Genomic DNA, 20,551 nt, shown 5'->3' with positions numbered 1-20,551 from the left:
AAAGGGCTTTATAAATACATTTGATACCACTTTGCTCTGAAGCCACAGCTGACTCGTTCAAAGTGGCTATTGGAGGGTCTAATTAACCCCTACACCCTCTGCTTTGGGATGTGTGTATGGCGGAGGAGCGCGTGAATGCGCAAATGGAGGGGCAAGGGGAAGGGGGTGACATGGGATTCAGCCTTTCCAGAAACATCCCCAACCCCCTCCCCTAGGCACTTGATCTTAAAGGGGAAGTTCAGTGTTTTCCAACTCAATGTTAGATGGTTCTTCACCCTGAAAGTATTTTATGGGCCATGAGAAACGTATCCATGGTTCGGTTTTCTCTAAACAGCCACTAAAAACGTAACGCTAATAAAAAAAATCTATGAAAGTGATGGGGGCATTCAGTATTACATTTACATTTTAGTCATTTAGCAGACGCTCTTATCCAGAGCGACTTACAGTTAGTGAGTGCATACATTTTATATATATATATCATTTTTTTTTTTTCATACTGGCCCCCCGTGGGAATCGAACCCACAACCCTGGCGTTGCAAACGCCATGCTCTACAAACATCCCTGCCGGCCATTCCCTCCCCTACCCTGGACGACGCTGGGCCAATTGTGCGCCGCCCCATGGGTCTCCCGGTCGCGGCCGGCTACGACAGAGCCTGGATTCGAACCAGGATCTCTAGTGGCACAGCTAGCAATGCGATGCAGTGCCTTAGACCACTGCGCCACTCGGGAGAACATGGCCAAATCAACTCATTATTTGGTTTGACGTTACGTGATTTGGCCTTTTTTTTGTACAGTTCCGCATGCCATGTCCCCATCAATTTCATAAATTTTTTGCTAGTGGTGGCTAAAGTTAGCAGAAGTTTGTAAGAGCTGTTTAAACTCATCCACTACTCCGATCTCAGTGCATAGGGGGTAGGGGCTGTTAATGGACAGGGCCTGGAAAGGCATGTTTTGCTACTATCTTACAGTCCGTATATGAGTGGAAGCAGTCTGTAGGATCCCAGGTATGAGGAACTAGGGCTGGGGTCTCAGGTCACAGGAAGCACAGGATCTGAGAGGTGTTTCTGGATCTCCACCTGCCCTGAGGCGTCCAGGTTCCCGGGCAATGAGGGGAAGCGGAGGCTGCCACTTAGTCTGGGCGTTTCCATGAGAGACAGTGACAGCTTGACCGTCGGTTGGGGGGAGAGTGACTCGGTTGGCTCCATCTCCGGGGTGACGGACATGGTGTCGTCGGACTCTACAGTCAGCTGGATACCACTGGACAGCGACTCCTGGGATTTCAGGGGTAACTTGAGGTCAGGCTGGCCAGAGCTCTACAACGATACAATCAAGGGTGAGTATTGAGTCACAGGTTGGAGGTTTAACAACAGTAACTACACTAACACAGCTTCTGTGAATATGTTTCAGGTGCTTTGACAGATGTTTTTTGTGTTCACCATCATGCTCTCCATGTATCATAGACTTCCTACCTGCATAGATGCTTGGCTGTCCATTTGTATGGGTGGGATCTGGTACATGGTGTGCAACACTGGCGCTCCTGTCCCATATAGGCCTGGTGAGTCTGTGGCTGACACAGTGCTGTAAGCGGGCGGTACCGGCGCTATCTGCCTTTGGAGCAGCTGCAGGATGACGTTGATATCGGCAGTCATTCGAATCTCCAGTCTGGTAATGGAGGGGTAAAGGGGGCAGAAAGAGGGAAGGAAAAGGAGGGTTACTGAGTAGTCATGTTTTCACTGTTGCCATTGAAGACCTTCCAGATAACTAAGTGGAATGTCTTTCTTGTCAAAGTTACAGTCTAACTCCATAAGCTCCAGTTTGTTAATGTGGGAAGTGGGGGTATAGGAACCGCTTTGTTATTGTTTGAATTGCAGATTTTCCCTTTTAAGGGGTAAATGAAAACATTTTACTGAGTTACAGTTCCTATAAGGAAATCAGTCAATTGAACTGAATTCATTAGGCCCTAATATATGGATTTCACATGATTGAGAATACAGATATGCATCTTTTGGTCACAGATACCTTAAAAAAAAGGTAGGGGTGTGGATCAGAAAAGTCAGTATCTGGTGTGACCACCATTGGTCTCCTACAGCGTAGGTTAGGCTGTTGATTGTGGCCTGTGGAATGTTGTCCCATTCTTCTTCAATGGCTGTGCGAAATTGCAAGATATTGTCAGGAACTGGAACACGCTGTCGAACACGTCGAATCAGAGCATCCCAAACATGCTCAATGGGTGACATGTCTGGTATGTTTACAGGCCATGAGAAGAACTGGGACATTTTCAGCTTCCAGGAATTGTGTACAGATCCTTGCATCGTGGGGCCGTGCATTATCATGCTGAAACATGAGGTGATGGCGGCAGATGAATGGCACGACAATGGGCCTCAGGATCTCGTCACGGTATCTCTGTGCATTCAAATTGCAATCGATAAAACGCAATTGTGTTCATTGTCCGTAGCTTATGCCTGCCCATACCATAACCCCACCGCCACCATGTGTCATTCTGTTCACAACATTGACATCAGCAAACCGCTCGCCCACACAACGCCATACACGCTGTCTGCCATATGCCCGGTACAGGTGAAACCGGGATTCATTCGTGAAGAGCATACTTCTCCAGCCTGATAGTGGCCATCCAAGGTGAGCATTTGCCCACTGAAGTATGTTACGATGCCGAACTGCAGTCAGGTCAAGACCCTGGTGAGGACGACGAGCACGCAGATGAGCTTCCATGAGACGGTTTCTGACATTTGTGCAGAAATTCTTCAGTTGTGCAAACCCACACTTTCATCTGCTGTCCGGGTAGCTGGTCTGAGACGATCCTACAGGTGAAGAAGCGGGATGTGGAGGTCCTGGGCTGGCGTGGTTACACGTGGTCTGCGGTTGTGAGGCCGGTTGGACGTACTGCCAAATTCTCTAAAACGACGTTGGAGGTGGCTTATGGTAGAGAAATGAACATTCAGTTCAAAAGAATGTGGCACATGTGTAATGATCATGCTGTTTAACCAGCTTCTTGATATGCCAAACCTGTCAGGTGGATGCAAAGGAGAAATTCTCACTAACAGGGATGTAAACCAAATAGTGCACAAAACTTGAGCGAAATAAGGTTTTTGTGCGTATGGAAAATTTCTGGGCTTTTATTTCAGCTCATGAAACATTTTATTTCAGCTCAGTAACATCCAGAATCTCCTGGCTAGCATTTTTGGAGCATGTTGCAATGCGAATTGTGTCAGCCAGCGGTGCACCCTAGGTAAATTGAAAATAAGCTAAAACTTGCAGGCTCAGCTGTTTGTCTGGCTCAACTGTTAAAAAGAGAGTTTTGTAACAGTAACCATGTTGTTCCTCTCACCTGTTGAGCTGTGACTGTAGTAGTTTCAGTCGGGACTCCAGCTCACTGGGCCTCTCCTCTGTGAATGGGGGCGGGTGGTAAGAGGTCCGAACCGAAGAGGAGCGCCACTGCCTGTTGGAGTACTGGGCCGACTGCCTCTCTGGCCAGTATCGAACATACCCAGACAAGTTCGGTGAGAGGTTAGAGGTGGCTGGAAACATTTACAGAGTTAAAATAACATACAATTTTATTGTTGATCAACTGATACGTCTTTTTGCTTCTCTGGGATTCAAATCGGCAACCCTCCGGTCCAGTAATGCTAAATAACATACAATTTCAATGGACAGAATTTACCACAAGGTCCCATACTGATCATACTGTACCTGGTTGAGCCCTGTCCATGGGGGCCTCTCTGCCCACTGTGGCGCCACTAGGGGGCATCAGCTGCACCACTGAGAGGGAGTAGTCCAGCCGATCGTTGTCCGGAGGGTACAGTTCCACCTTGCCCCTGTGGGGGAGGGGCTTGTTTAGGTCCTCGCTGGACTGGGAGCAAGGCGACTCACAGCTGCAGCCCTCTTCCCAGTGGGGCTGTGGGGCCGAATGGCGTTGGCGGTAGGGGTACGGGTCATCCTGGTCCATGCCATCTGTCCAAAGCAGCACAAGAACATAAAAAAGAAGTCCATACAGCTAGCTCGCTTGATACATACAGCCCCTGATTTAACTAATCAACTTAATAACTTACCAGGACCGTTGCGACAGTCCAGGGAGTGTCCCCTGTGTCGTGGCTTGCTATGACTGTATGCACAATCATCACCAGAATCATCAGTCAACAGTATTGGTGGGACCTGGTCAGCCTGACAGATACCAGACATACAGAAAGAGCAAGACACAAACTGAACACATCCCAATACACTGATACAGTGCCAACAATCCCATTTCATTGGACACAGTGAAACAAAAAGATCTTGTTCAACAATAAATGTGTCAATTTTCTTAGTTTAGCCACATGTGTGTGTCTTCTTACATCTCTTAGGTCAAAGGTGAACTCCAAGTTTGCCCAGAAGTTGTCGGAAAAGCCTGGGTAAATGTCCAGAACCTCGAGCAGGTCATCCCTCTGAATCCGGTGCAGGTCACAGTAAGTGATGGCGCGCACGTCAGAGTTGGACTTGCCTGGCTCTGCATACATGTGGATAGGCTCCCCAAAGATGTCATTCTTCCCTACAGTATAGAGGGAGGAAGGGGGACAATGAGAGTAAATTGAGGGGGATAACATCACTTATAAATGGCTGTTATTTTAAAGAATGCTGAGCTATAGGATGTAGTTACTGTATATGATTCACATCTATTTAAGAGGATACTGTATTTAGCTGTGGTCTGGCTTGTCTAGCAGCATAGCCGCAGCCTCCAGCACACGTCGACGGTGTCGGCATAGGTTCGAATCGGACCTACTGCCCTTTGAAAACTTCACTATCCTTCCCCACTGTCATTCTATATCTGTATCTGTTCAATAAAATCAGAAAATAACCATAAAGACATGAGAAGGAGAATGATCTTCAGAAACTACATTTACATTTCTAAAATAGTTTGAAAGACCTCAATGACCGTAACATATAGCTAAAGTCAATGACATATGAAACAGTAGATTGCATAGCCTTCCTTACCCAGTATGGCCACCACGAAATCATCATGGGTGATCTGGATGGTACCGCGAGTGATGAAGTAGAGAGAGTTGAGGATGTCTCCAGAGTGGATGAGGATATCCCCTGGCGGGGCATGTACAGTCTTGAAGCGCATTGCCAGAGCCCGCAGACAGGCCTTGCTGCCCCCCCGGAACGCCTTGCAGTTTTGTAGCAGACTGCGGTTCAGGTGCAGACATATATCAGCCTGCAAGCACTCTGGAAAACCCTTCAGCACCTTGGGAGGAAGAGGAAGATGGAAAGTCAATATAAAATGTCAATATCAGTAATTTTGCTATAGGGCATTTAAAGTGCTTCTCAATGTAAAATGAGTTTTTTCAGCACTGCAGTATATTACACTGGACAATGCCTTGGGGATTTGAATAGATTTGTTGACCATAAGGTAACACTTTACGTAAAGTCTACAGGTATAATTCTTTTTTTATAACATGTTATAAGCATGTAGCCTTTATAATTTCTTATAAGGCTTATAATATGTTCTTTCTCAATGTACTACACATTAACCTACTGAAAATGGCTGGTATTTAGTCAGGATCATGATGACAGGATAATACATAAGGAGGTCATACATGCTCATGACAAGTCTTACAATGCATTATACCTGCATCATAATGCATTATACCTGCAGGTTTTACGTAAAGCGTTACCGAAAAAAGTGTTTCTTACAAGTTTGGTGGCCAGTTTTCTACTCACTGCATTCATGTCAATGCCATTGGTGTAGGACCAGGCGTGCTGGAAATACTCCTCCAGGCGGTTGCGAAGCCCGTTGGGGATCTGGTGGAAGCGGATAAACTCCTTGACCCGCAGCATCTGGGTGTGGTAGCGCGTTGTCCCTGAGTATAGGCGCTGGATGATGGCCGACACGTTTCCAAAGATGCTGGCGTACATGAGAGCTGGAGGATGAGGAGGAGCCAATGGGGCTTATAAAGGCTTATGTCAACAATCGCATGTTGATAATGCAGTATAAATTACATAACCGTGGCATAACAAAAATATTATCAACAGTTGTTGACATAAGTATTTATGAAAATTTACTACTTATGAATGCAGTGTGTATGGATTGTGAATGTGGTCTGAGTAAATTGAACATTTAAGGACTTACAGCCAATAACCATAACACAGATGGAGAAGAGCTTCTCTGAGTTGGTGTTGGGGGAGACGTTCCCAAAGCCCACACTGGTCAAGCTGCTGAAGGTAAAGTAGAGTGCAGTGATGTAATAGTCCTTAGCAGACGGACCCGAGCCAGGTTCACTGGCGTTGTATGCCTTGCCCAGCTGCTCAGCCAGGTTGTCCAGCCAACCAGTCTCCGTGTAAGGCCTCTCCACGTAGCCGACAGCATACCAGATACAGGCCAGCCAATGGGCGATGAGCACAAAGGTACACATGAGCAGGAAGAGGACAGCGGCCCCGTACTCCGAGTAGCGGTCGAGCTTTCGCGCCACACGAACCAACCGAAGCAGCCGCGCTGTTTTCAGCAGGCCAATCAAGGTGGCCATCTTTAGTAGGTGGCCATTTATTGAGAATAGTAGCGAGAAGATGGGAAAAGAGAAGCAGAATGAATTGATGGGAAAATGGCTACAGTTTACAAGCAAATGTAGTTGTAAATAGGTAACACAGGAAGGTTTCATGCTTGGTGTCCCTAGTGGGATCTGAACCCTGCTCTCCCACGGGAGATACCAACGTCTTGACCATGAGATCAAGAGGGAATTCTGTCTTAGACTGATGGCAACGCCAATTTTGAAATCGCAGACATGGTTACCTCATCACGAGACCATGAGTCCAACTCATGTCTGCTAAATAAGCATGAACCTTCATATTGTCTTATTATAAGGGTTATAATATGTTATGCCTATCTGGCTGGTATTTACTCAGGATCATTATGAGATATTAAGAAGACATCACAACTGAGTTAAAGGCCTAAATGCTTTATAATGCATTATACCTGTTGGCTTCAAGTAAAGTGTTAGCCCACCAAAAAGCTTAATATTCATCCCCACTTCCATTATTCTCACCTCGTCAGACCCTGATCGGAAGATAAGCAGGTCGAAGGGTATGGCGGCCACCAGGTCGATGGCGAACCACCCCTTAAGGTAATGCACGGCGATCTTCCCCGGCTGGGTCACCACCTCGTCGTTAGGGTTGACGAAAGTTGTGCGAAAGTTGATCCCGATATCCACGATGAACAGCACATCCACCATGAGGTCCACCACGTTTAGAGGATTGCAGGTATAGCCGCAACGCCGCCGCAGCGAGTCCCCGTGCTCATCCAATAGGAAGGCTGCCGAGTAGGGGGTGAAGAGGGCTGTGTAGAGGACCAGGAGGAGGATGACCCAGTCCCATGCCGCTTTGACAGGGCTGTAGTGCAGCATGGTCCATGAGTGGGTGACCGGGGCCTTGATTTTGTACTCCGGCAGGACGTCAGCACCCAGAGACAGAACCTAACAGAGATCCGAATTACATTGGAGTGATTCATCCGCATAGAGTGGGGCCCGAGGCATTCAGCAAATGCTCGCACACCAATTACTAATCAATACTTATTAATTTGTTAATTCGATTTGAAGGCAAGTAGTGCAACCTGCTGTAGCCTATTGATTGTGTATATGTCCATGTATTGCTTTTCTCAGTAAACGGATACGGTGCCTTCAGAAAGTATTCACTGACCTTTTCCACATTTTGTTGTGTTACATCCTGAATTTAAAATGGATTACATTTATATTTTTTTGTCACTGGCCTACACACAATAATCCATAATGTCAAAGTGGAATTATGTTTTTAGACATTTTTACAAATTAAAAGCTGAAATGTCTTGAGTCAATAAGTATTCAAACCCTTTGTTATGGCAAGCCTAAATAAGTTCAGGAGTAAAACGTTGCTTAACAAGTCACATAATAAGTTGCATGGACTCACTCTGTGTGCAATAATAGTGAATGACTACCTCATCTCTGTACCCCATATATCAGGTCCCTCGGTCGAGCAGTGAATTTCAAACACATTCAACCACAAAGACCAGGGAGGTTTTCCAATATCTTGCAAAGAAGGGCACCTATTGGTAGATGGGTTACAAAAAAAGCAGACATTGAATATCCGTTTGAGCATGGTGAAGTTATTAATTACACTTTGTCTGGTGTATCAATACACCCAGTCACTACAAAGATGCAGTCGTCCTTCCTAACTCAGTTGCCGAAGAGGAAGAAAACCGCTCAGGGATTTCACACTGAGGCCAATTGTGAATTTAAATCAGTTACAGAGTTTAATGGCTGTGATATGAGAAAACTGAGGATGGATCAACAACATTGTAGTTACTCCACAACACTAACCTAATTGGCAGAATGAAAAGCAGGAAGCCTGTACAGAATACAAATATTCCTGTTTGCAACAAGGCACTAAAGTAATACTAAAAAAAATAATTGCTAAACAATTAACTTTTTGTCCTGAATAAAAAGTGTTTTGTTTGGGGAAAATCCAATACAACACATTACTGAGGATCACTCCATATTTTCCAGCATAGTTATGGATATGCTTGTAATCGTTAAGGATTGGGGAGTTTTCAGGTTAAAAAAGAAACAGAATGGCGCTAAACACAGAAAAAACCTAGACGACAACTTGGTTCAGTCTGCTTTCCATCAGCAGGACAATAACCTGTGAATAAGGACAGTGAATGTTCCTGAGTGTCCGGGTTACAGTTCTGACTTAAATATTCTTACAAATCTAGGGCAAGACCTGAAAATGTTTGTCTAGCAATGATCAACCAATTTGACTGAGCTTGAATAATGTTTTTAATAAATGTTGCACAGTCCAGGTGTGGAAAGCTCTTAGAGACTTACCCAGAAAGACACACAGCTGTAAGTCAAGGGGTATAAATACTTTCTAAAGGGACTGTACATAACATGTTACATACAGGGTGAGATTGAAATAGGCTCGTTTATACTCCCATTGATGTACATTTCTGTCTATTGTATTCACTTTAAAAAATATATATATTTAGGTTTTGTAAATATCCTCTGTCATCGTTTCCCCATTTAATCCTATTGTGTTTTTGGTTAGCCGTGGCTAAAGTTAGTTGAAGTTGGCTATTTAAACCAACAGTGGATTACAGTTTATCCTAGCCCATAGATTTTCAGGGCCAAAATAAATGTCAATATAAAAATGACTGAATTTGTCCTTTAAAGGTCCGATGCAGCTGTTTTTATCTAATTATCAAATGATTTCTGGGTAACAATTAAGTACCTTATTGTGATTGTTTTCAATTAAAATGGTCAAAAAGAAACAAAAATAGCTTCTTAGCAAAGAGCAAATTCACAAGCAAGAATTTTGCTAGGACTGTCGGAGTGGTCTGAGTGGGGAGGGGAAAACTGAAAACTAGTTTTTATTGGCAGAGAGTTTTGGAACTCTTTCTTATTGGTCTATTAACTAATTTACCACATTTTACCGCCTTAACAAAGCCATCCAGACCAGCTCTTATGGACAAAGTAATCAACTATTCTCTGTATCACAATCCCAGCATAGCAATAGTGTCGCTAATGAACTCCAGATCACATAGAAAAGTATTTTCGCCCATTCACATTTATAGTTGGAGAGGAATGAGGGATCTTGCTGTCTGGTAACCTTGTCTCTGATTATAAACATAATCTGATGTGAGATAGGGGGAACACCTGTGTTTACAAACTGACTTCTCCTCAAATACTCTCCCATCTGGTGGAAGTCTGAACTGGCTGATTTGCATAAACTGTTGTTCAAAGCAGCATGTGGTCCTGCCTCTCATGAGTGCCCCACCCCCACAAACAAACATAATACTGACTAGTAATGCTCGGGTTGACTCATAACCCGCTGTCCCCACGGTTATACAGTGAGGGAAAAAAGTATTTGATCCCCTGCTGATTTTGTATGTTTGCCCACCGACAAAGAAATTATCAGTCTATAATTTTAATGGTAGGTTTATTTGAACAGTGAGAAACAGAATAACAACAAAAAAATACAGAAAAACGCATGTAAAAAATGTTATACATTTATTTGCATTTTAATGAGGGAAATAAGTATTTGACCCCATCTCAATCAGAAAGATTTCTGGCTCCCAGGTGTCTTTTATACAGATAACGAGCTGAGATTAGGAGCACACTCTTAAAGGGAGTGCTCCTAATCTCAGTTTGTTACCTGTATAAAAGACACCTGTCCACAGAAGCAATCAATCAATCAGATTCCAAACTCTCCACCATGGCCAAGACCAAAGAGCTCTCCAAGGATGTCAGGGACATGATTGTAGACCTACACAAGGCTTGAATGGGCTACAAGACCATCGCCAAGCAGCTTGGTGAGAAGGTGACAACAGTTGGTGCGATTATTCGCAAATGGAAGAAACACAAAATAACTGTCAATCTCCCTTGGCCTGGGGCTCCATGCAAGATCTCACCTCGTGGAGTTGCAATGATCATGAGAACGGTGGGGAATCTGCCCAGAACTACACGGGAGGATCTTGTCAATGATCTCAAGGCAGCTGGGACCATAGTCACCAAGAAAACAATTGGAAACACACTACGCCGTGAAGGACTGAAATCCTGCAGCGCCCACAAGGTCCCCCTGCTCAAGAAAGCACATATACAGGCCCGTCTGAAGTTTGCCAATGAACATCTGAATGATTCAGAGGAGAGCTGGGTGAAAGTGTTGTGGTCAGATGAGACCAAAATCGAGCTCTTTGGCATTAACTCAACTCGCTGTGTTTGGAGGAGGAGGAATGCTGCCTATGACCTCAAGAACACCATCCCCACCATCAAACGTGTAGGTGGAAACATTATGCTTTGGGGGTGTTTTTCTGCTAAGGGGACAGGACAACTTCACCGCATCAAAGGGACGATGGACGGGGCCATGTACCGTCAAATCTTGGGTGAGAACCTCCTTCCCTCAGCCAGGACATTGAAAATGGTTTGTGGATGGGTATTCCAACATGACAATGACCCAAAACACATGGCCAAGGCAACAAAGGAGTGGCTCAAGAAGAAGCACATTAAGGTCCTGGAGTGGCCAAGCCAGTCTCCAGACCTTAATCCCATAGAAAATCTGTGGAGGGAGCTGAAGGTTCGAGTTGCCAAACGTCAGCCTCGAAACGTTAATGACTTGGAGAAGATCTGCAAAGAGGAGTGGGACAAAATCCCTCCTGAGATGTGTGCAAACCTGGTGGCCAACTACAAGAAACGTCTGACCTCTGTGATTGCCAACAAGGGTTTTGCCACCAAGTACTAAGTCATGTTTTGCAGAGGGGTCAAATACTTATTTCCCTCATTAAAATGCAAATCAATTTATAACATTTTTGACATGCGTTTTTCTGGATTTTTTTGTTGTTATTATGTCTATCACTGTTCAAATAAACCTACCATTAAAATTATACACTGATCATGTCTTTGTCAGTGGGCAAACGTACAAAATCAGCAGGGGATCAAATACTTTTTTCCCCTCACTGTAACTGCGGGCCCAGCCTGGTCTCAGACTAGACGTAACATAGTAAATGTAAATCCGGCACTTAAATTAGTATGATATGTTACGTTTGGTATGGTTACATAAGACAGATGGTTACTTTAGGCAAACATTAACATAGGGTTGTTGGTTGGGGTGGATATATAACGCGAACATCTAGAAACCCATTGAATTAAGAGAAAACAATATATTGTTGTGCAATTTATAACTATCATTTAGGTTTTATTTTCATAATTTTTAGGCTATCTGGCATTAGTGCGTAATCTTTAGGGCCTAACTTTACATGTGCCAAATAGCCTACATGCCAATCGCCAAACGCTTTTTGAAACCGGCAGAAAAAGTTAACCTTGATCCACTGTGGCCAAAAGGACAATGTTTGAGTTTAATTCAGTAAGAGAAAAGCTGCGAAAAGGAGTGTTGAAAATAAAGAGAAGGGAGGGCCAGAAAAGTAATGTTTGGGAAAGATTTGGCATAATGGAAACCGAGGATGATAGCAATGCCTATGTTACAGTATGTGTGATGATTGTGAGGCGCTTTGCAAATTCGACAGTCACAAGATGGGGACTTCAAATAGGCCTATGGCACGTCACGGGAACTTTAGCCTACTGTTCAAATGGGTTAAATGGAAACTGAAATCTGGACACTGACTGTATGTCTATAACCTCTCACATATCCTTAATATTAACTCCTGCAGAATTAAGCATCAAATGTACATTTTGACTCGGGAACAGGAGTAGAGAAATATTTATTTCATTCAGCATATTGAGAGAATACGAATGTGCAGTTAGATACGTCTGTAGAGGTGCTATCTTTATCAGCATCATGAAAGCTGATAGTATTTTAACCACATAAAATATGCATCCAAGCCCAAATGAAATCTTTTCAGAAACATGTTGAGTCGTTTTCACGGCTTACTATTTCAATTTCTTTTGTTGAGTTATTTATTGCATTTTCTCCCTGGTCCCTACGTGTCTTTGCTCCGTGAAAGAAGCAGAGATGACAGAAAAAAACATTACCGATGTCAACTAAATTGAAGCATTCCTTCTATCATTTATGACATTATTCTGGTAAGCAAGGGTTTATTAGTCATATAGGGCAACATAAGACAGAAGAGAAGCTACAAGTAGTTGACTAACGAATAGCCTACCACAATGTCGGAAATTATACTGAACAAAAATATTTACGCAACATGTAAAGTGTTGGTCATATGTGCTGAAATAAAAGGTCACAGAAATGCACAAAAAGCTTATTTCTCTAAGAAGTTGGGCACAAATTTGTTTACATCCCTTTGCCAAGATAATCCATCCCCCTGACAGGTGTGGCATATCAAGAAGCTGATTAAACAGCATGATCATTACACAGGTGCACCTTGTGCTGGGGACAATAAAAGGCCACTCTAAAATGTGCAGTTTTGTCAAACACAATGCCACAGATGTCTCAAGTTTTGGAGCGTGCAATTGGCATGCTGACTGCAGGAATGTCCACCAGAGCTGTTGCCAGAGAATTGAATGTCGTTTTAGAGAATTTGGCAGTACGTCCAACCGGCCTCACATCTGCAGACCATGTGTAACCACGCCAGCCCAGGACCTCCACATCCGGCATCTTCACCTGCAGGATCACCTGAGACCAGCCACCCGGACAGCTGATGAAACTGAGGAGTACTTCTGTCTGTAATAAAGCCCTTTTGTGGGGAAAAACTCACTCTGATTGGCTGGGCCTTGCTCCCCAGTGGGTGGGCAAGTCTATGCCCTCCCAGGCCCACCCATGGCTGCATCCCTGCCCAGTCATGTGAAATCAATAGATTAGGGCCTATTGAATTTATTTCAATTGACTGATTTCGTTATATGAACTGTAACTCAGTGAAATCGTTGCATGTTGCGTTTATATTTTTGTTCAATATATATATATATATATATACACTGCTCAAAAAAATAAAGGGAACACTTAAACAACACAATGTAACTCCAAGTCAATCACACCTCTGTGAAATCAAACTGTCCACTTAGGAAGCAACACTGATTGACAATACATTGCACATGCTGTTGTGCAAATGGAATAGACAACAGGTGGAAATTATAGGCAAGACACCCCCAATAAAGGACTGGTTTTGCAGGTGGTGACAACAGACCACTTCTCAGTTCCTATGCTTCCTGGCTGATGTTTTGGTCACTTTTGAATGCTGCCGGTGCTTTCAATCTAGTGGTAGCATGAGACGGAGTCTACAACCCACACAAGTGGCTCAGGTAGTGCAGCTCATCCAGGATGGCACATCAATGCGAGCTGTGGCAAGAAGGTTTGCTGTGTCTGTCAACGTAGTGTCCAGAGCATGGAGGCGCTACCAGGAGACAGGCCAGTACATCAGGAGACGTGGAGGAGGCCGTAGGAGGGCAAAAACCCAGCAGCAGGACTGCTACCTCCGCCTTTGTGCAAGGAGGAGCAGGAGGAGCACTGCCAGAGCCCTGCAAAATGACCTCCAGCAGGCCATAAATGTGCATGTGTCTGCTCAAACGGTCAGAAACAGACTCCATGAGCGTGGTATGAGGGCCCGATGTCCACAGGTGAGGGTTGTGCTTACAGCCCAACACCGTGCAGGACGTTTGGCATTTGCCAGAGAATACCAAGATTGGCAAATTCGCCACTGGCACCCTGTGCTCTTCACAGATGAAAGCAGGTTCACACTGAGCACATGTGACAGACGTGACAGAGTCTGGAGACGCCGTGGAGAACGTTCTGCTGTCTGCAACATCCTCCAGCATGACCGGTTTGGCGGTTGGTCAGTCATGGTGTGGGGTGGCATTTCTTTGGGGGGCCGCACAGCCCTCCATGTGCTTGCCAGAGGTAGCCTGACTGCCATTAAGTACCGAGATGAGATCCTCAGACCCCTTGTGAGACCATATGCTGGTGCGGTTGGCACTGGGTTCCTCCTCCTAATGCAAGACAATGCTAGACCTCATGTGGCTGGAGTGTGTCAGCAGTTCCTGCAAGAGGAAGGCATTGATGCTATGGACTGGCCCGCCCGTTCCCCAGACCTGAATCCAATTGAGCACATCTGGGACATCATGTCTCGCTCCATCCACCAACGCCACGTTGCACCACAGACTGTCCAGGAGTTGGCGGATGCTTTAGTCCAGGTCTGGGAGGAGATCCCTCAGGAGACCATCTGCCACCTCATCAGGAGCATGCCCAGGCGTTGTAGGGAGGTCATACAGGCACGTGGAGGCCACACACACTACTGAGCCTCATTTTGACTTGTTTTAAGGACATTACATCAAAGTTGGATCAGCCTGTAGTGTGGTTTTCCACTTTAATTTTGAGGGTGACTCCAAATCCAGACCTCCATGGGTTGATAAATTTGATTTCCATTGATAATTTTTGTGTGATTTTGTTGTCAGCACATTCAACTATGTAAAGAAAAAGTATTTAATAAGATTATTTCATTCATTCAGATCTAGGATGTGTTATTTTAGTGTTCCCTTTATTTTTTTGAGCAGTGTATATATATATATATGTGGTCCTCTGTAGCTCAGCTGGTAGAGCACGGCGCTTGTAACGCCAAGGTCGTGGGTTCGATCCCCGGGACCACCCATACACAAAAATTTATGCACGCATGACTGTAAGTCACTTTGGATAAAAGCGTCTGCTAAATGGCATATTATATTATTATTATTATATGGCTCATGGAGACTTTATGAATGCTCTATAAAGCCTTTAAGTTGATGTCCATTTCAATTGGATTCAATTAAATGAGCTAATCACCCTTTGACACAAAGGTCAACAGTCATGGCCATGGGTCCCATACATACATTATGGACTGCACAGTACAAAACAACACCCTGTTGTCCTTCACTGATATCAAACACACATTATACCATGGCACTGATCCAGGATACTGTCCCTGGGGCTCCAGCAGGCATAGATTGGACAGTGGCAGCCAGCCATTCTCCACACACAGGAGATATAACATCTATTCAACCCAAGTAGTGATTTTTCCACTAGCGTGTCAACCACATTGCCTCCCACGTGCCCTAATACTGATACCAGGCATCAATGATTTCCCTGTAGGGTGCCAAGTCAGTATGACTCACGGGTTAGAGGACAAATCTCAATACACTAACAAAGCACCACGTTGAACAAGTAAATTCAGTGAGCAATCGGAGACAGCTCTGTTATCCATGTAAGTGGTGTAAATTTGATTTGGAATGTGTTAGTGGGGAGGGGGAGACCTTCCCCTAGAATGTAGTGGTCCTCTGTAGCTCAGCTGGTAGAGCATGGCGCTTGTAACGCCAGGGTAGTGGGTTCGATCCCCGGGACCACCCATACACAAAAATGTATGCACGCATGACTGTAAGTCGCTTTGGATAAAAGCGTCTGCTAAATGGCATATTAATGTGTTTGTCATTTTATGCTAATTTCTGACATTTCTACACTATCTAGTTTCTACATTTCTACACTATTCCCCTGTCCCTATAGTGGAAATTATGCCTACTATTATATGACAGGATACGAAATATGATGTGATATTACTAACTAGACAAATTGACTGCTATGTGTAACTTCATATGAAATTAAGATGTTCATGATGACAATAATTCCAAGTGCTTCCGCTGTCTCACAATACCAAACTCTGATAAGCCAACTCAAATGTTGCTATCTGAGATTCACAACACAGCGAGACAGAATCCTCAGGTATACTTAATATATATATATATATATATATATATATATATATATATATATATATATATATATATATATATATATATATACATACACACACACAGTGGGGAAAAAAAGTATTTAGTCAGCCACCAATTGTGCAAGTTCTCCCACTTAAAAAGATGAGAGAGGCCTGTAATTTTCATCATAGGTACACGTCAACTATGACAGACAAATTGAGAAAAGAAAATCCAGAAAATCACATTGTAGGATTTTTAATGAATTTATTTGCAAATTATGGTGGAAAATAAGTATTTGGTCACCTACAAACAAGCAAGATTTCTGGCTCTCACAGACCTGTAACTTCTTCTTTAAGAGGCTCCTCTGTCCTCCACTCGTTACCTGTATTAATGGCACCTGTTTGAACTTGTTATCAGTATAAAAGATACCTGTCCACAACCTTAAAGAGTCACACTCCAAACTCCACTATGGCCAAGACCAAAGAGCTGTCAAAGGACACCAGAAACAAAATTGTAGACCTGCACCAGGCTGGGAAGACTGAATCTGCAATAGGTAAGCAGCTTGGTTTGAAGAAATCAACTGTGGGAGCAATTATTAGGAAATGGAAGACATACAAGACCACTGATAATCTCCCTCGATCTGGGGCTACACGCAAGATCTCACCCCGTGGGGTCAAAATGATCACAAGAACGGTGAGCAAAAATCCCAGAACCACACGGGGGACCTAGTGAATGACCTGCAGAGAGCTGGGACCAAAGTAACAAAGCCTACCATCAGTAACACACTACGCCGCCAGGGACTCAAATCCTGCAGTGCCAGACGTGTCCCCTTGCTTAAGCCAGTACATGTCCAGGCCCGTCTGAAGTTTGCTAGAGTGCATTTGGATGATCCAGAAGAGGATTGGGAGAATGTCATATGGTCAGATGAAACCAAAATATAACTTTTTGGTAAAAACTCAACTCGTCGTGTTTGGAGGACAAAGAATGCTGAGTTGCATCCAAAGAACACCATACCTACTGTGAAGCATTGGGTGGAAACATCATGCTTTGGGGCTGTTTTTCTGCAAAGGGACCAGGACGACTGATCCGTGTAAAGGAAAGAATGAATGGGGCCATGTATCGTGAGATTTTGAGTGAAAACCTCCTTCCATCAGCAAGGGCATTGAAGATGAAACGTGGCTGGGTCTTTCAGCATGACAATGATCCCAAACACACCACCCGGGCAACGAAGGAGTGGCTTCGTAAGAAGCATTTCAAGGTCCTGGAGTGGCCTAGCCAGTCTCCAGATCTCAACCCCATAGAAAATCTTTGGAGGGAGTTGAAAGTCTGTGTTGCCCAGCGACAGCCCCAAAACATCACTGCTCTAGAGGAGATCTGCATGGAGGAATGGGCCAAAATACCAGCAACAGTGTGTGAGAATCTTGTGAAGACTTACAGAAAACATTTGACCTGTGTCATTGGCAACAAAGGGTATATAACAAAGTATTGAGAAACTTTTGTTATTGACCAAATACTTATTTTCCACCATAATTTGCAAATAAATTCATTAAAAATCCTACAATGTGATTTTCTGGAATTTTTCACATATTGTCTGTTATAGTTGGCGTGTACCTATGATGAAAATTACAGGCCTCTCTCATCTTTTTAAGTTGGAGAACTTGCACAATTGGTGGCTGACTAAATACTTTTTTCCCCCACTGTATATATACACACACACACACACACACACACAAACTTACAGTGCCTTCAGAAATATTCATACCCCTTGAATTTTTCCACTTTGTTGGTTACAGCCTGAATTAAAAACGGATTAAATACCCCATGACGACAAAGTGAAAACATGTTTAGAACATTTTGCAAATGAATTGAAAATGAAATACAGAAATATCTCATTTACATAAGTATTCACACCCCTGAGTCAATACATGTTAGAATCACCTTTGGCAGCGTTTAGAGCTGAGAGTCTTTCTGGGTAAGTCTCTAAGAGCTTTGCACACCTGGAATGTACAATATTTGCACATTATTCTTTTTAAAATTCTTCTAGCTCTGTCAAGTTGGTTGTTGATCATTGCTAGACAGCCATTTTCAAGTCTTGCCATTGATTTTCAAGCCGTTTTAAGTCAAAACTATCTACGCCACTCAGGAACATTCAATGCCGTCTTGGTAAGCAACTCGAGTGTATATTTGGCCTTGTGTTTTAGGTTATTGTCCTGCTAAAAAGCAGATTAGTGTCTGGAAAGCAGACTAAACCAGGTTTTCCTCTAGGATTTTGCCTGTGCTGAGCTCTATTCCATTTATTTTTATCCAAAAAAACACCCTAGTCCTTGCCAATGACAAGCATATCCATAACATGATGCAGCCACCACCATGCTTGAAAATATGAAGAGTGGTACTCAGTGATGTGTTCTGTTGGATTTGCCCCAAACATAACACTTCGTATTTAGGACATGAAGTTCATTTGTTTGCAGTTTTACTTTCGTGCCTTATTGCAAACAGGATGCATGTATTCTCTACAGGAATCCTTCTTTTCATTCTGTCATTTAGTTTAGTATTTAGGTCATGTTGTTGATCCATCCTCAGTTTTCTCTTATCACAACCATTAATAAACTAACTTTTTTAAAGTCACCATTTCCCTCATGGTGAAATCCCTGAGCGGTTTCCTTCGTCTCCGGCAACTGAGTTAGGAAGGATGCCTGTATCTTTGCAGTGACTTGGTGTATTTATACACCATCCAAAGTGTAATTATTAACCTCACCATGCTCAAAGGGCCATTCAATGTATATATATATTTTTTAAATTAAAAGCTACAAATAGGTGCCCTTCTTTGCGCGGCATTGGAAAACCTCCCTGGCCTTTGTGGTTGAATCTTTGTTTGAAATTCACTGCTCAACTGCGGGACCTTATAGATAATTTTATGTGTGGGGTCCAGAGATGAGGTAGCCATTCTAAAATCATGTCAAACACTTATTGCACAGGCAACTTATTATGTGACTTGTTAAGCAAATGTTTACTCCTGAACTTATTTAGGCTTGCCATAACAAAGGGGTTGACTACTTACTGACTCAAGACATTTCAGCTTGACATTTTTTATTAATTTGTAAAAATGTCTAAAAACATAATTCCACTTTGACATTATGGGCTATTGTGTGTAGGCCAGTGACATAAAAACTCAATTTAATCAATTTTAATTCAGGCTGTAACACAACAGAATGTGGAAAAGGGGTGTGAATACTTTCTGAAGGCACTGTATACGTTTTTTTACTATACTTATATATATACACACACACACACCACCCTACCTGTGTGACCTTCTCTTTGACGTTCTGTGTGCGCTCCTTCACCTTGGCTGGGGCGAGGAGCTCCACCCTGTGGGCCGGGGGGGACAGCCTGTCGGGTTTGAAGGGAGGAGGGTTGGCCGTTCCCCCAGTCTTCATTAGGTCTAAGTCGGACGTGGAGTTCAGCTGGCAAAGCTGGAGGTCTGATGGAGGTCCAATGTTCCCACCAGACACAGGTAATTTGGGGCCAATGACAGGAGACAAAGAAAAACAGGCACCCATGTTTAGTTATAGAAACAATGACATGAGTCCCAATGTGGTTTTGTATGCATTTGCTTAACATTTTGATGAAGAACCAAAATATGATTTTTCTTAACTTTACCCAGAACCAGGTTTGTCAAAAGAGACTAGAATTTGCAAATATGCTATTAAAGAGTGACTGTAGCGGCAGAATTAGACCTTTCAGCTCTGCTTCTCTTTTTAAAAAATCCCCAAAAGTTTGGAGTGTTGTGATGCTTATAAAAATCCATATAATTACACAAATTAGGGTGTGTTGAGTGCATCTCCCCTCCCCTAATTTGTGGAAGACCTGGCAGCTAAATGAGGTAACGGGGGTGTTTCCCCATCACACTTTTTTTTAAAGACAAATTGCACTCTTAGTGATGTAGATGCATACCAGAGTACACATAAACATCCCTATTTTCAGAGCCTCCGGCCGGGATACATTCAAAGGCACATTGCAGAGGTTGAATATGGGTGCAATCTCGGTGAATGTCAGGGAAATAGCCTTTTAAAAAGGTCCATTGTCTGTAGTGCCATGCGCAGCGCTACAACACTCCTTTGAATTAATTTCCGACCTCCATTTTAGTAGGGGGTGGAAATGTTTGACTATGTTTGACTGATTTCAGGACTAGAATTAATGTACATTACTATAACAAACATTAGAAAAATGGCTTTTAAAAAGGAAACGTTTTATTATTATTAGGATGTGAGCAAAAGGCCTGGGTTCAAATACACGTGTAATTGAGTATCTGGTATTTTAAATAATTTCTGCGTATTTGAGTATTTTCAAATACCAAAACAAGTACTTTTATTTGGGTATTTGAATGGTTA

General features: G+C 43.4%; 1 protein-coding gene across 1 annotated transcript; it reads right to left on the bottom strand.

The window, feature by feature from the left end:
- Nucleotides 1-1,028: 1,028 nt before the first annotated feature.
- Nucleotides 1,029-19,597, bottom strand: kcnh6b (potassium voltage-gated channel, subfamily H (eag-related), member 6b; the record flags this gene model as incomplete). The annotated part of the gene is made up of 11 exons (XM_084167564.1): nt 1,029-1,313; nt 1,470-1,662; nt 3,347-3,536; nt 3,709-3,969; nt 4,068-4,179; nt 4,350-4,543; nt 4,987-5,239; nt 5,716-5,915; nt 6,125-6,518; nt 7,035-7,460; nt 19,463-19,597. 11 exons carry the CDS (start codon nt 19,595-19,597, stop codon nt 1,029-1,031), a joined length of 2,643 nt encoding a protein of 880 aa, XP_084023690.1.
- Between the last annotated feature and the right edge of the window lie 954 nt (nt 19,598-20,551).

Source organism: Coregonus lavaretus (genome assembly GCF_964263955.1).
Source record: "Coregonus lavaretus genome assembly, chromosome: 1".
NCBI lineage: Eukaryota > Metazoa > Chordata > Actinopteri > Salmoniformes > Salmonidae > Coregonus > Coregonus lavaretus.
Note: the sequence above shows the minus strand (reverse complement) of the source record. Positions and strands in the feature narration are given on the sequence as shown.